The sequence below is a fragment of the Gadus chalcogrammus genome, chromosome 13 (assembly GCF_026213295.1).
Source record: "Gadus chalcogrammus isolate NIFS_2021 chromosome 13, NIFS_Gcha_1.0, whole genome shotgun sequence".
NCBI lineage: Eukaryota > Metazoa > Chordata > Actinopteri > Gadiformes > Gadidae > Gadus > Gadus chalcogrammus.
The window spans coordinates 15,716,464-15,730,563 of NC_079424.1; the positions used below are offsets into that span (position 1 = coordinate 15,716,464).

The window sequence follows — 14,100 nt, forward strand, 5'->3', positions numbered from 1 at the left end:
AGCCGCTGACAGTCCTTTAAGTCATGACGTGACGTGTGAGTCGTCTCTTTAAAGCGCTGCCTCTGTGCCCTACTCGGCATCCAGGATCCACCGTACCGTGGCTGGTGCTCCCCTCCCTCGACACAGACCTAAACATGTGTCAACAGGAAGACAAGGGGGTCGGGGAAAAACAACGACGGACGCCACTGAAAAGGGTTAGCCCGATCAAAACAGTTTGGGGCTTAGAGGAGCGGGGAACGCTGTGTGCTCGGACAACCGCAGAGAGATCCACACAGGCTGGAAGAATGTGAGCAAGGCACAAAGATACGCTAGCGTCTGGACCCTTTTTAATGTTACGGCGTCGTTGGACAACGGTGAAGAGCGGGCACTGAATGAACAGCGGTATTCATCAGAGGCGAAGTCAGGGGGACCCCGCTGGAATGAAAGACTTTGTGCTGTGCCTGCAGCCATTCACCTTGGCCCGGGGGCACGCCGTCGTAAAACGTAGAATTTACCCACAGAGACCCCGGCCAACAAAAGGCGCTAACTCTGGCTTTATCAGCGCCGGTGTCAAACACCCACCATTACACGGGTTACGACCGGCGAGGGCGAATCAATGCTGGGCCCACACCCGTCTCCACGGTGACCGTTAGGAGCCAACATGACGTGATGTCACCCCCACCCCCGCTGCATCTGCAGGCACCCAGTATAGGTGGGCTGCGTGGTGGGAGGGTCTTCCAGGTGCCTGACTACCAGCTAGACCAACATGGTCTCACAGGAATCCGTGAAATGACTACGGTCGGACGCTTAACTCGAAATCCGTGGCCACATCACGGAAACACGCCGATATCCGTGTGTGAGCCACGGAATAACAATGTCATTTACTTGCATTGGAGCAAATTCCGTGGCCACATCACGGACAATTGAAGTGATTCCGTCAGACCACCTCGGATTTTTTAGTTAAGCCCCCGCTGTGGTCAAATGTGGCACACACACAGATTGAAACGGGAGCACACACACAGATTGAAACGGGAATCTGTGTGTATCATTGTCATTGTCATTTACTTGCATTGGAGCAACTTCCGTGGACACAACAAGGACAATTTCAGTGTTTCAGTGAGACCACCCCGGGTTTTGAGTTAAGCCCCCGTGGTCGACTCGCTCGTTGACACGGGGATCCGTGTGTGAGCCACGGAACAGCAGCATCATTAACTTGCATTGGAGCGAATTCCGTGGCCACATAACGGAAATCGGCGTGTTTCCGTGATGTGTCCACGGATTTCGAGTTATTCGTCCGTAGTCATTTCACGGATTCCTGTGAGACCAGGTTGGCTAGACCTCTCTACGGCCTCTCTGGTGACGGCTATCCATCACCCCGGGCAACAATGCTAGTGTATCCCGACTGTCACATGGCAGAAGAGCTCAGTGGAGCTTCGCATAGACGTGGACCGGAGCGGCCGATGGATGACCTCGAACACCACAACAACAACCGTGCAACTCTTTTAAAGATATCCATCACAAAAGACGCCGACCTCCCGTACTACAATAGGCGGCTCTTTAGTTACTTTTACGCCTATTCTCCATCAATCGGGCACACTGCTCTTGTTCTGTGTCCACATGTCCCCTTCTTTAGTGTAAGAAAACCAGAAAGTGATTGACCACACCACCACATCACCACAGTTACACACACAGACATCCACACACACACACTCACACAGTGTCCTTCGAACACACTAAATCTTGTAGCATCAACAACCCATAAAACTCCAGATGATATTATGGACCCATGATAATTGGCAGGTATAGTGTTCTCCAAAAGGCTATCCCTCAAGAGCTGAACGCAGGGGGGAGTGAAGAACGTGCTGACATAACAGCCGTGATCAGGGAGACTAAGACCCGTTACCACACAGTACACAACATCACGCACACACACACACACACACACAGACACACACATTTAGGAAAGCAGAAGCATGTTGCTACTTATTGCACAGAGAGACTTACATTCTAATCACAAGAGGGTTCATCCCATGATTGGTGGATTACAATCAAGAGCCATTCGCTGGTTCTCCCGCGCTCCTGAACGTTTACGCTGCGCTCGCATAGCTGTGTTTACATGTGCAATTAAACTTAAGAGAGAGAGACATTGTGTAGGGAGATAGCCCCCAGCACATGGCTGCACTCTTCTCAATATCCTGATTGCCCCCCCCACCCCCCAATACAGTTGGGTTGGTTAAGACACCCGACGGTCCATCCGGACTAAGCTTTCCCCTGGCAGCGGCTCCAAGAACCGAAGGAGCCTCCGTCTTAATGATCAGCTCCTCCATTCAACTTAAGTGAGCTGGCGCTGGCTAGCTACTGCTGCAAACCACCAATCACCCAGACTAGGATCTGTCCGTACTGGTCCAGTCATGACGCACAAGAACCAGGTACGGAAAAACTTTGTTCATGCAGACAACACACTGCAGCTCAACGCAAGACCACCTTCACCTCATCTGTCTCTAGGCCAGACCAACCTCCGTGTCAGCGCCCGCTCGATATACAGCCGGTGAGTTGGAGGTGACGTGACAAAACAAATACTTTCACAAAAGCACAAGAATAATGTTTGGGATGTTGTCCAGCGGGGAGAAGAGCCGGCTGAGACTGATAAGACTTTGGAGAGTGGGCTTGCATTGTTTGGCCCCTTGAAGCGATCTAACTCCGTCAGGGTGACAGTATCCGATGGGATTAAGCAGTCTGGGAGAGTAAGGAAGGAACAAGAGTCGGGGAGGGGGGGGGGGGGGGGGGGCTGGGGGTCTGATGAAAAGTGAGCACTAAGAGGAATTTCCTGTCGTGTGGTGCTATCAACAGTTTTACCTCAGGGGCTCTGTTTTCACAATGGAACGCTGATAAAGAGCGTCTGACTGGCTGCGATGAAGCACACTGTTGAAGTGAAGCGGCTATCCATGCATCGGCTGAGAAATTTGATTGCTGACATATGAAAAGTTGGGAGATTTAATTAGAATCATTGGTTGGACCAATGAAGCGATTGTAATCACATAGCGAAATAGCATTTCTTTCAGTTTCTATCCACTCATCGGACTAGCGAACTGTTACCCGTATCATATTTTAGCAGCGTGAGTTGAAGCACCTTTTCCCCCGTTAACTTTGCCTGAAATGAACCCAGGCCGGAGTCCGAGTGCTCCCATTAGGAGGAAGAGCAGAAGAGGACGCCGGGGGAGAGACTGTCTGGGCGACTCACCATATTGGCAGCTGGGTCCGTTGAAGCCGGCCGGACAGTGGCATAGCTGGGTGGAGCCCTTCCGACACCGGCCTCCATTGAAGCACACACCGTAGCTGCACACCGCTGTGGGATAGACAGACAGACAGTAAGACGGAGAGACAGACGGGCACGGATAAACAGGAAGAGATGTTGATGAGTGATGTGGAAACGGGTGGTGTCTCCAACATCTGCCCTGCGACCTGGATCTTTCAGAGCCTCGTCATGGGCCTGTTAACACCCTGATCCCTCCTGCTTCTCACACTCACCAATCACATGCCGCCTGCCAGCTCGGCATCCTTAAGAAGTGGAGAACACTCAGCGGGTGAAAGACGATTTTATTGTGGATGGTTAAGTGAGAAAATAATCAGCTGTGCGTTCAAATGGGTCTGTGTGTGTCTGTGTGCATTGGGTTGTGTGTGTGTGTGTGTGTGTGTGTGGCTCTGTATGTGCTTGCGCATGCGTGCAGTGGATGTGTGTGTGTGTGTGTGTGTGTTTGTGTGAGTGCACTCAACGCTGTTGCAGCCTCAAAAGGCGTTACCGATCAGAGTCTCCCAAAGAGCGGAGGAAACTTCACATTCCAGACACCCACAGCCTCCAGGAGACGGCGTCACTTTTAACGTGATGGGACGTTAAGTGTGTCTGTCTGTCTGCGTGTCGGTCTGTGGGCCGCTGTGTCGTGTCGTACTTTGGAGGGAGACTGTCTAGATGCTTGGCTGACAGTGGATTAAGGCTGATCGCGGTGTGAGATGCAGCTGTCTGCGATGCGCTCCACTGAGCATCATCAGTCACACAGTAACCCGGCGGTGAGAGGTGCAGAGAGCCGGACTGCTCCACCTCCCCTCCAGGGCCGACATGGCCGTACAGTATGTGGACACGGGGAATGGAGCCAGAGTGCTCCGGAGAGTCTGATCGCAGCAGGATTTTAAATACCAATCCTTCCTCAGGTCACTGCAGAGAGACCCCTTCGGGAAGCCAGCTTCCAGAAGCAGCGGCTGCCAGATCTGCGTTGTTGAACTTGTCTAATCCCATCGGCCAGTGCAGGATCTGTCAGCACCCACGGCTGTACGTGGTTCTTTTTTGGGGGGGTTACTGGTCAGAGTTACCCCAAATCAGAGTTATATCTTAAGTCTGGCAGACAAGCTCAAACCTGAAGGCAGAAGGTTTCAGTTTATTTTGCTACATATGTTTTTCAGCCAAACTTGTTGCTGGAAGCAACAAGATAGCAGACAAAACTTGGACAGCAGAGGTCAACTGTAAAAAGAGTCTTTGAAGGATTCAAATCGACTGTGTTGTCTACTGTGTAGAAATACACTTTCTTCTGAAAGCTTCATCCAGCCATGCAAATGAGTTTTCTTCAGTAGAATATCTCTGTTACCTAACAGGAAACAAGACTTAACTCCGCCCCTCACCGGTGTCTGGGCTCTGTGATGGCTCCCCTCAGAACCTCAGGTCCCAAATAAAGAGTTATCATAGACAACATACAGCATATACCTACAATAGAAACACTGATACAACTGACGCAATATGTTAACGATGCGACACGTGTTTTGTCCAACAGCTTACTGTTTTGTGGACAGTGTGACACACAGGGGCCAGAGAGTGTGTGGTGTTGCTGCGACACCTAGCATGTGACAAAGGGAGGATGTTAGATCCAGATGGGGCCCCCCTCTAAGCAGCCTAAAGGGGCCGGAGTAATGTCCTCCATGTCTTTCAGCGGCTCCCCCTGCAGAGAGCGGCCCAGCCAAAACATCCGCCTGTCAGCCGTTACCATGACGCTGTCGTCAGACACCTGCTCAGCCGTCGGACCAAAGTGTTGCCTTACTCAGAACTGAACCCACTGTGTGTGTGTGTGTGTGTGTGTGTGTGTGTGTGTGTGTGTGTGTGTGTGTGTGTGTGTGTGTGTGTGTGTGTGTGTGTGTGTGTGTGTGTGTGTGTTCAAATGAATGCATAGAAACACACTCCCACAGTAAGTGCATAAATGCAAGCAACCAAAAACACAGGTACACACTGTGGCAACCCGGCCCAGGCCAATTAAGGATATTGAGAGCACCTGAGGAACAAGTGGAGAAGCAGGGCTTAAATAGCCTGCTTCTCCACTCATTCGGGGCTCTCCCAGCCCGGGAGCTCCTGCAAGGAGAGACCGGTCCTCGTGGGTGACGGGTTTCCACCCACGAAGAAGGGGGACCGCTGATTCCTCCCGAGGTTTAAGTTATTTGTGTTTGGAGAGACTTTATGTTCTGTAATAAACCTGCCTTTTTTGGCTTTCACCAACGAAATGCTGTCCTGTTTGGGAGGAGTTGGTGCGCTCAACGTGGCGGGTTGCCACAACACACACACACACACACACACACACACAGAATCACACACACATGCACGCAAAAATGCATGCACACACAAACATACATAAAGACACACACACACACACACACACACACACACACACACACACACACACATAAAGCTCATTGTTTAACACATACTCTTCATCTACTTTTCTCATAATGTGGGGCCAAAATTCACTGAGCCCAATTATGGAGAGCAATGACATCCTACCCCAGGAACAGGAAGAGCAACTCCGGACCCCTAATCTTCCTCTGATGACTTCCAGTCTTTCCCACTATGTAGCTACCGCGGTATTATAATAATCATACCACATTACATTGTCTGCATTAGCACTAAGTACACTGTCATTTGGTAGCGGGCTGAACGTTAATGCACTCGCTAAGTAGGTTCACGGCCCTTATCGTCGACGAATGAGAAGAAGGAATGACATGACAAAAAAAAAGAAACATACGGCCAACTGAGCCACCGTGCAGAATTGAATTGTACAACATCATCGCTAGGAATTCCTCGGGACAAGGATATCCGCAGCAGCTGTGAGCGCTGATCAGACGGATGAGTCGCTCGCTCATTGCTGTTATTACAACTTAACTCGATCACAGAGGATCAGAGTCACTCAGATGAAGTGCCGGGCCCACACATCAAATGGGGGGGGGAAACCCACTCTGCTCTCATTCATATCAGAGCATGGCAGCAGACCAGGTCATTTTATTGCCCTCTGATCACTCTGACCCTGAGTGCCCCCTGACACCGTCTAATCTCCCCACACAAAGTCCCTAACGCGGCATGCGCTGTGGCCGCCCGCGCAAAAAACCCACTGTTGTCCGCGGCTGCGATCGCTTCCACTCTGTGACAAAGACACCTTGTCTGAGGGGATTAGCGGCCTCCCCAAAGAGCCAGGGGTCAACCACTCACGCCCGGCCGCTAGACACCGAGCAAGCAGGTGCCAGACGCCCGGCTCTGGTCCCAAAACAAAACTGGGGCATGCGACCACATGAGCGACAGAGGAAGCTGGGCTTTTTTTTTAAATGCCTGATGTTTGTTTTGGCTCCGACAAACTGTTTGACCCCCGCAAGAACGCCCGGGGCGAAGACAGTGTCTAACAGAATTCAGGGACGAAAAATGTATTAATACCCTCCGGCCTGCGCTTGGAGTTGTAATTGTTATGCGCAAGACCAGAAGCACTGTGTTTGAGGCAACAAATCATGTTTTACAGTGTAGAGGAATGTGCCATTCCAAAGGGTTTTCTGAGAAAACCTGGGCATGCCGAGGGCAGCTGTGTCAGAGGGACTTTGATCAGTCCTCTGGAAAAATATTCGAATGAAGGTAAAGATTCCAAAGACGGCTGTCAAAATGAGTTTGCTGCTCAGATGGTGTCACAATTTTCCACACAAGACAACAATAAACTTGTTTAGAACGAAAAGGGCATAAGTGATTTATCGTACCTTCAACTAGAACTAGAGGCAGGTGAGTATTTGCTAACCTTGCTCCATTAGGAAGGACTACATAAAGACACGTTTGCATGCAGTTTTTTTTAGCAGAAGGCATAGCAGCAGGGATACAAGGCAGTTTAGTGCTGTCCCTGGCCCTATTAAATGAAGACTCACAGCTGTTTGTGCTCTTTTTGAATACAGAGATAGTCAGACAGGTTAGATGCAAATCCTTAAATCAGCCAATATGTGTCATATATGTCAATTTTGTATCCCTTACATAAAATGACCACTTTAAGGCCAAGATGATTATGCCTACTGCAAGATGTCTTATACTTAGTTGGTATAGTTTGAAGCATGGTTGCGGGTGGCATGGGGTCAATAGCAGTTTTTTTTTTTATTCATTGCATGTTCATTTAGCTTTTGGTGCACATCTATGTGAAGTGAACACATGTAACAACATACCTGGAGGCAATTTTGGTTAAGAAATCCATACTTGCTCCTTGTGAACTGTATTTTAAAATCACTGAAGATCAAATGACTGTAAATAGTAAGCAAAAAGTTAACCACAAGCTTCTTGTCTTGAAGAAGCTTGACTAGACAAGAAACTTGTAGAAAGACATGGAATAGTCTGTCTGTGCCTGGGTCCCATGTGGCGACCAATGCCAGTCTTGTCCAGCCAGGAAACAAAAGGAGGCCTCGCGGAAACTAACGAGAACAACAGAACTGGAGGAGCCATTGTCCTTGCTCCCCCCCCCCTCTCACAATGGCACATGGCTGCTGTCAATCAACATGGGGCTCCTTACCCCACTCCTGGCCATGCCTGCTCCTTCTCACCCCGCTGGTGGCTACTTGTAGGGTTAAAGGTTTCTTCCCTCTATGAGTTAGCGGTCCTCAGAGCACTTGAGGAGGAGGAAGTCACTACGAGTTGAGTGTCGCTAGTCGAGGCCTCCAGACTCAAGAGAGTCAAACAGTCATCAGGTCAACACTCAAAGGAAACCAATTTCAAACGCTCACCTTCAGGTTCTTTGGAGCCTGTAACACAGCCCTTTGCAGGCACTTCCTCATTAGTACACTGGCTCCCAGGCATAAAGAGCCATTCTTGACTGTTCTGTAAGCCTTTTAATGGATGTAGATTCAAGATTGAGTGCTCGGCTTTCTACAAGATCTAACACGGTAAAGAAATGGCGACTCAAGTGGCTTTCAGTCTAGCCCTGTGTGCTGGACTTTCTTTGGACATCCTATTCCTAAAAGTCAATCTCTGCTCCAATTCACTGTGGAATGTAACTGATTACCTAATTCAAAAGAGGACATGTATGGTAACAAAATGTTTGTCATTAGTCATTATGAGATGAGAAGACATTTAAAATATAAGTATTTCCCGGCCCCCCTCCCTATCTAGGCTGGTTCTACAACATAATTCTCACAATAGCCACAGGTCGTTAGCCTAATTAGTTTTTGTTGACATTTTATTAGGGAACACACACACACACAAGTAAGATATGCCATCTGACCTACAGAAAAGAAAAGGACAGTGGGAAAAGGGAAGACAAAAGAGACCCCACAGGCACACGGCCCTAAATCACCAACTAAACACAAAGCATTCCCATTGCTCTGCGTTTTTATGTTGTAAGTGCCATTCACTAAAAGTTGTACCTAAGGTGATGTTTTTTCCCTTTTGGATGCTGTATGCACTGCTGAAAACACTCTCAACGGATTGAACAGTGCTGACTGAGACAAGGTACTGATAGCACATAGCTAAGTGAGCAGGGCTAGGAGGATTGTGGTGTGAGCTTCCCTTTATCCTGAGTCAATGTCTCAGAGAAAAGGATTATTAGTTTGTCCATTGTCAAAGTGCCGGCGTGTCTTCGGTTACAGGAGATAAAAGCCCTGCCTCAAGTCGAAGACAGCAAACATTGTCGCGCAAAAGGAAAAACAAAACCGTCCCAATTTAGCGAAGGGGGGGGCAGACATCAATTGGCACTGAGAAGGAATGCCTGTTAAGACGACTCTTTGTGTTTAAAAACAAACCAGACTCCTAGACAGTCCTAATGATTCTCCTGTATCATTTAATACTGTAACCTCTTCCCCAGAGACAAAAGGTGCTTTGAGGAGAGCACAGACCCCGTAATGACACCCCGATGAAAAGCACATCCAATGAGGATCATCGTCTGAAACCCGCCGAATCGCCTGCCATTTCCCATAAGCCAACCATTCCTGGGATCCGCAGTACCTGGGACGTTGGGGGATGTGAAGGCTGTGAGCGTCATACAGACGGGCTGGTCCTAGCATACTGGAACCCGTGGGAGCAGTCTCAAGAAGAGCACCAGGTCAGACCGGCAACATGCAGGTTGTTTTTGGGTGACGGCTTTGGCAAGAGTGTCGTCTGAGGTATGCAGGCTATGCAATGTGGATCAGCGGCTGTACAATCCCATCAAAGAGCTGCTCTCTGCTCTCAGTGGTGTGGAGCTAAGCCCAGCCACAAGGAGATGAGCCGCTGGCAGGCCCACAGTGTACGCTCCATGGGAGCTCGGCTCTCCTGCCTCCAGTCCCAACGAGGGACCTGTGGATAACGGGGGGGGCAATGGGCACATTCTACCTCGCTCTGCCTTCCTCTTCCTCAGAATGTCTACTGAAGGTCATTCAACTCCATCGAGGTGGTGGTGCTTTTTGGGGGTCTTAGAATGTTGATGTTGTGAGAGGTGCTGATGGAACCAAGTTGGAAGTCTCGGAACTGTATCACCACGTGTAACTAACTTATACGTGGTAACACCGCATGTAACTTACTTATAACAGACTACATAGTCTAACTGTGGAGGGAGAGTGGTCGATGGCTGGTTTAAACAGACTCACCTGGCTCGAGTCTGACTGATAAGACTGGGAATGGGTGAGGCTGCGCACCTGTGATACATTGAGCAATCAATGTGCACAGGTTAGACCAGCCATCACCACAGAAACTCAAGGAGAGCTGAAACAGTGATGCCAATGGGTGGATGTAAGGGTTTACTGCTACACTCAAAAAGACCTTGGATTAATATCTAAAGTGCGACGGCAGAAGGGGAGGGGGGCTCAGATGGGAGAAGGGGGCTGAAGTAAGCTCAGATTGTCCTTTGCTTTTCTGAAAGTAAATTCAATACTCTGATGGTTGAGCAGTGGGGACTTTTTAAGATTTTTCTTCCTGTGTCTTTTTCTTAAACTAGGAAGACAGATGCAGTGCATGGCGAGGACTGATAACATCTGCCAGGGAGTTTGGTGGAACTGAACACCTTGTGACCCCTTGACCCTTCTTTCAAGACCACCCCATGTGGAGCTGTGCCTCAGTGCTGGTGATGTTTGAAAACTCATCGTTCCACCTGCCGAATCGTATATCAACCACCTCTGCAAAATGCTATAACACTTTGTCCTCACACCTCTGAAGATAAACTTGTGTCTTTTGTTTTGATCTAGGATATTTTTTCTTTTTCAATTTAAAATACTACTTACGATAGAGGCACCCGGCTTCTCCGTTCAGTTGTGACCATCCAGGGCAACACTTGTAAACCGTCTGATAGTCCTGTCTGTACACTTGTCTGAAGGCAGTATAGTAGGCTGTCCTGCAAAGGAAAACCAAACACGGTTTTGGCAGTTAAGGAATTTATAAAACAAAATGAGTGGAATAAAGTACTATGTGCTTGTGTGTGTAAAACGTTAATTTAGAACATTCATTTGATTAATTTCACTGGATGAAAAAGAGAGCATTTAAAATACCTTAACGTGTGTGTGTGTGTGTGTGTGTGTGTGTGTGTGTGTGTGTGTGTGTGTGTGTGTGTGTGTGTGTGTGTGTGTGTGTGTGTGTGTGTGTGTGTGTGTGTGTGTGTGTGTGTGTGTGTGTGTGTGTGTGTCTCTCTAATCTTGGGTCACCTGTTGGTTTATAGTTACTTTCTGATACATATTCAGGTGCCTTTTAGGTTGCAATTACCTGATTATAGCGATTTATAGAAAAAGACACACACACACACAGACCTTTTGAGGTAACAAACAGCACGATAATCGGCTGAACATTTTCCCAGTCTTTTAAGTCAGTCTTTCAAAGTGTGAGGCGGGGGAAGCTAGTCCTCGCTCCAGCGTCTATCCCTGTACTTTAGAACCCCTCTCTCTCCAATCCACCGTCATTACCCCTTGTGAAAAAAACTGTTGTCTACGGATAACTAATTGTGGCCCTTGGATGTCTTCAAAGGCCCTGGCGCGACTAAGAAACACTGCAGAACCACAGAGAAAGCAGGCAGGATCATGAGAAAGAGGAGTGCATCCAAAGTGTGCGCATGAGTGTGTGTGTGTGTGTGTGTGTGTGTGTGTGTGTGTGTGTGTGTGTGTGTGTGTGTGTGTGTGTGTGTGTGTGTGTGTGTGTGTGTGTGTGTGTGTGTGTGTGTGTGTGTGTGTGTGTGTGTGTGTGTGTGTGTGTGTGGGGGTGTGTGGGGGGGGGGGGGGGTAGAAACACAGCTCCCCTTCAGTCCCGGTTGATGCTTGCCCTGGCACTCTGCTACAGAGCTCTGTGGGCCCAGGAAACACCCTTTCACTGAACAGCCTGTAACCGCAGTCCAAATGGGACTCTACCTTGCACTTACACTGTGTGCTACAACCTTAAAGCCCCCTGATCAAAGTACAACAGGGAGATAATGAGGCAACCGGGGAAAGAAACAAACGTGCCTCCTCGGGGTACTTCTTATTGGACATAGGCAGTTGAGTTTGATTCTGTCGCTTGGATGTGTGTGATTTCAGAACAGGGAAAATAGGCAAAAAGGGCTTTGACTCATATCCTGTATTGATGTTGGGCAGCCGACCTGTACTTGTAGGAGGAAAAGACGTGTAAAGTCAAGTATCTCTAGAGAGATTGGTACATGAGGGGGAGTTATGACAGCAGTATAGGAGGCGGTCTCACAGACAGCGTTGTGAATGCAGGAGGCGGGGTGGGGACTCACCGTCTTTCATAGCCCATGCACCACGCCTGTCCGACGCAGCCTTGCTTCCACACCTTGACCATGCGTGTGAAGGCCTGCACGCAGGGCTGCCTCTGGGCTACCATCGCCACCTCCCTCTCCACACACACGTTGGGCCTGGAACCACAACACAGGTGTCAGAAGAAAATGTGACAGACTCAACATATGTCAGAAAAATGTTTTACATAATGCTTTGGGGGCTCTATTGGGAAATATGAAGCCACAAGGTGAACGTCGAGGCTTTGGTCGCACAGAGTGTTCTCGTCTGCGATAGTCAGGCTAGACTGCAATACTGTGGACATTTTTAATGGCAATTTTTTCTTACCTCGCTCTTTGAGATCAGATGCAAAGCAGAAGATACTGCTTTCCTAATTCTAATTGTCTTATTGTATTCTTCTTACACATGACTAGTAAAACAAATGATTATAACAGAAAGATAGATGTTATATTTGTAGATAAGTCGATACCGAAATATACCGATATATCTGGATAGATTGGAACATGTTATAAATGTTTTTAAAGTAGCGAGGCCTACGTCTGAGAGAAAACTCTGGATATAGTTTAAGGAACTGCGTTGTCCACATATGTGTAATGAAACTTTCCCACGGAGGACGGATAGGATTACTCTTTTAACCCAGGTATAACAAGGGTAGTATTCCCCCCATTCTTTGCACAATACCCTGTCTGGTTTTACAGACAGGGTGAGGTGCTACTGATGTCCCCCTACTGTTCCCTGTAGCACAGCCTACTTACGATACACTGTTAAAGTGCAATACGATCTACATGAAGTCGTTTGGTCGCTCGCCAAGGACAAAAAAGTAGTAGGCTCTGCAGCGGCTCTCATCCTTAAGCAAGATCTCCCGGTAAACACTTGCCTCTCTGCCGTAGAATACAAGAACCTGCAGCTGCTGGTACAATAAACACTATCTAATTTAACCATTTAGAACGCGGAATCAGTTGCTTGCAAAAAGAAAATATTCGTATGAATTAATTCATGCTTTTTAACAGAAAAAAATTAGGATTGTTTTCTTTATCGAGGCTCATAACTTTAAATAGGAAACGAAAGTGACGGTCATGTCCGCAAGGAAATGTTAAAGAGAGGAAAGCGTCACTGAAACGTGTGTTTGCTTACAGGTAGTGGAGTGACACAGTGAAAACTGGCAAATGGTACTCACATGTATGGTTGGAGGTTATTGGCCAAGCCATACCGGGACGCCAGAACCTCGTTAGTAAAAATAAAAAATAATGCAAAAAGTATCTCCATCTTTTCTTCCTACTGTTAAATCAATTTTGTAAAAACAAGCAACACTTGACCCCCAAAAAAGTAAACCCCCAAAATCTTCCTAGTTCAATAGGCTATATTAAGACATGTTTAAGCAGCTCAGATCTCGTTAGAAGATAGGACCAGCACCTTCCATCGACTCTTCCATGGTATCCCGGGCACGGCGAGGTTTGACACTGACACGACCGCAGCTTGCCAGCGTTTAGCGCAGATGTTGAACGGACATGCGTGCGACTTCTGAAGAGGCAGAGAGGTTGTAGCTACTGCTTCTATTGACTTGTTAATAGGGGATGGGGGAGGGAGGGTGCATGGGCTATGGGATGACATGAATTTATCAAGTTTGGGGAAGAAAATAAAACGTTACATTACATCCATCAATTTAAAAAGAGATATATTTTCACTTTTTGTTATTATGGGTGCAAAAAGTTATTCAGATCAAATGCGAATATTTTAAGCTGACTTTGACAAAAAAAGTGATTAAAAAGTTGAAGACAAGTGCCGATGCAGAAGATTACTTTGTTAGTTAAATACGCGGCTCTGGTTATAGGGAAAGGGGGCTGTGTCATTATGAAGGTCAAACAGCTGCGGTCAAGGGTCAGTGGATGAGGATGACCCTTGGGCTGCATTTCCAAAACAAAGGATGCATCTCATTCATTGACTATTCTAACGACCCTGTTAAATTCTCAGGATTGTTATCCGTGCCTCAAGGCGCCATCGTGTGGGCTTATTCTGCTGCCTGGCTAGTGCAAGTCAGTCACATACACTGGAAATTATCTTAGTAGGCCTTATAATTTTCTACTTTCAGACACGTTTCGAAATAAAAAATATATA

The 14,100-nt window shown here is 47.9% G+C and overlaps 1 protein-coding gene across 2 annotated transcripts in view; it reads right to left on the reverse strand.

Annotated features, from left to right (window-relative positions):
- Window positions 1–13,537, reverse strand: part of megf6b (multiple EGF-like-domains 6b) — a 60,255-nt gene extending 46,718 nt beyond the window's left edge. The window contains exons 1-4 of one of the 2 annotated variants that reach the window (XM_056606979.1): window positions 13,163–13,537; window positions 11,970–12,104; window positions 10,495–10,604; window positions 3,221–3,325 (exon numbers count right to left, since the gene is read on the reverse strand). In XM_056606979.1, coding sequence (XP_056462954.1) covers window positions 3,221–3,325; window positions 10,495–10,604; window positions 11,970–12,104; window positions 13,163–13,251 — 439 coding nt within the window. In that variant the 5' untranslated portion in view covers window positions 13,252–13,537. Of the gene's footprint in view, window positions 1–3,220; window positions 3,326–10,494; window positions 10,605–11,969; window positions 12,105–12,740; window positions 13,109–13,162 lie in introns of those variants that run through there. The other variant, XM_056606980.1, reaches the window with a different exon arrangement.
- Between the last annotated feature and the right edge of the window lie 563 nt (window positions 13,538–14,100).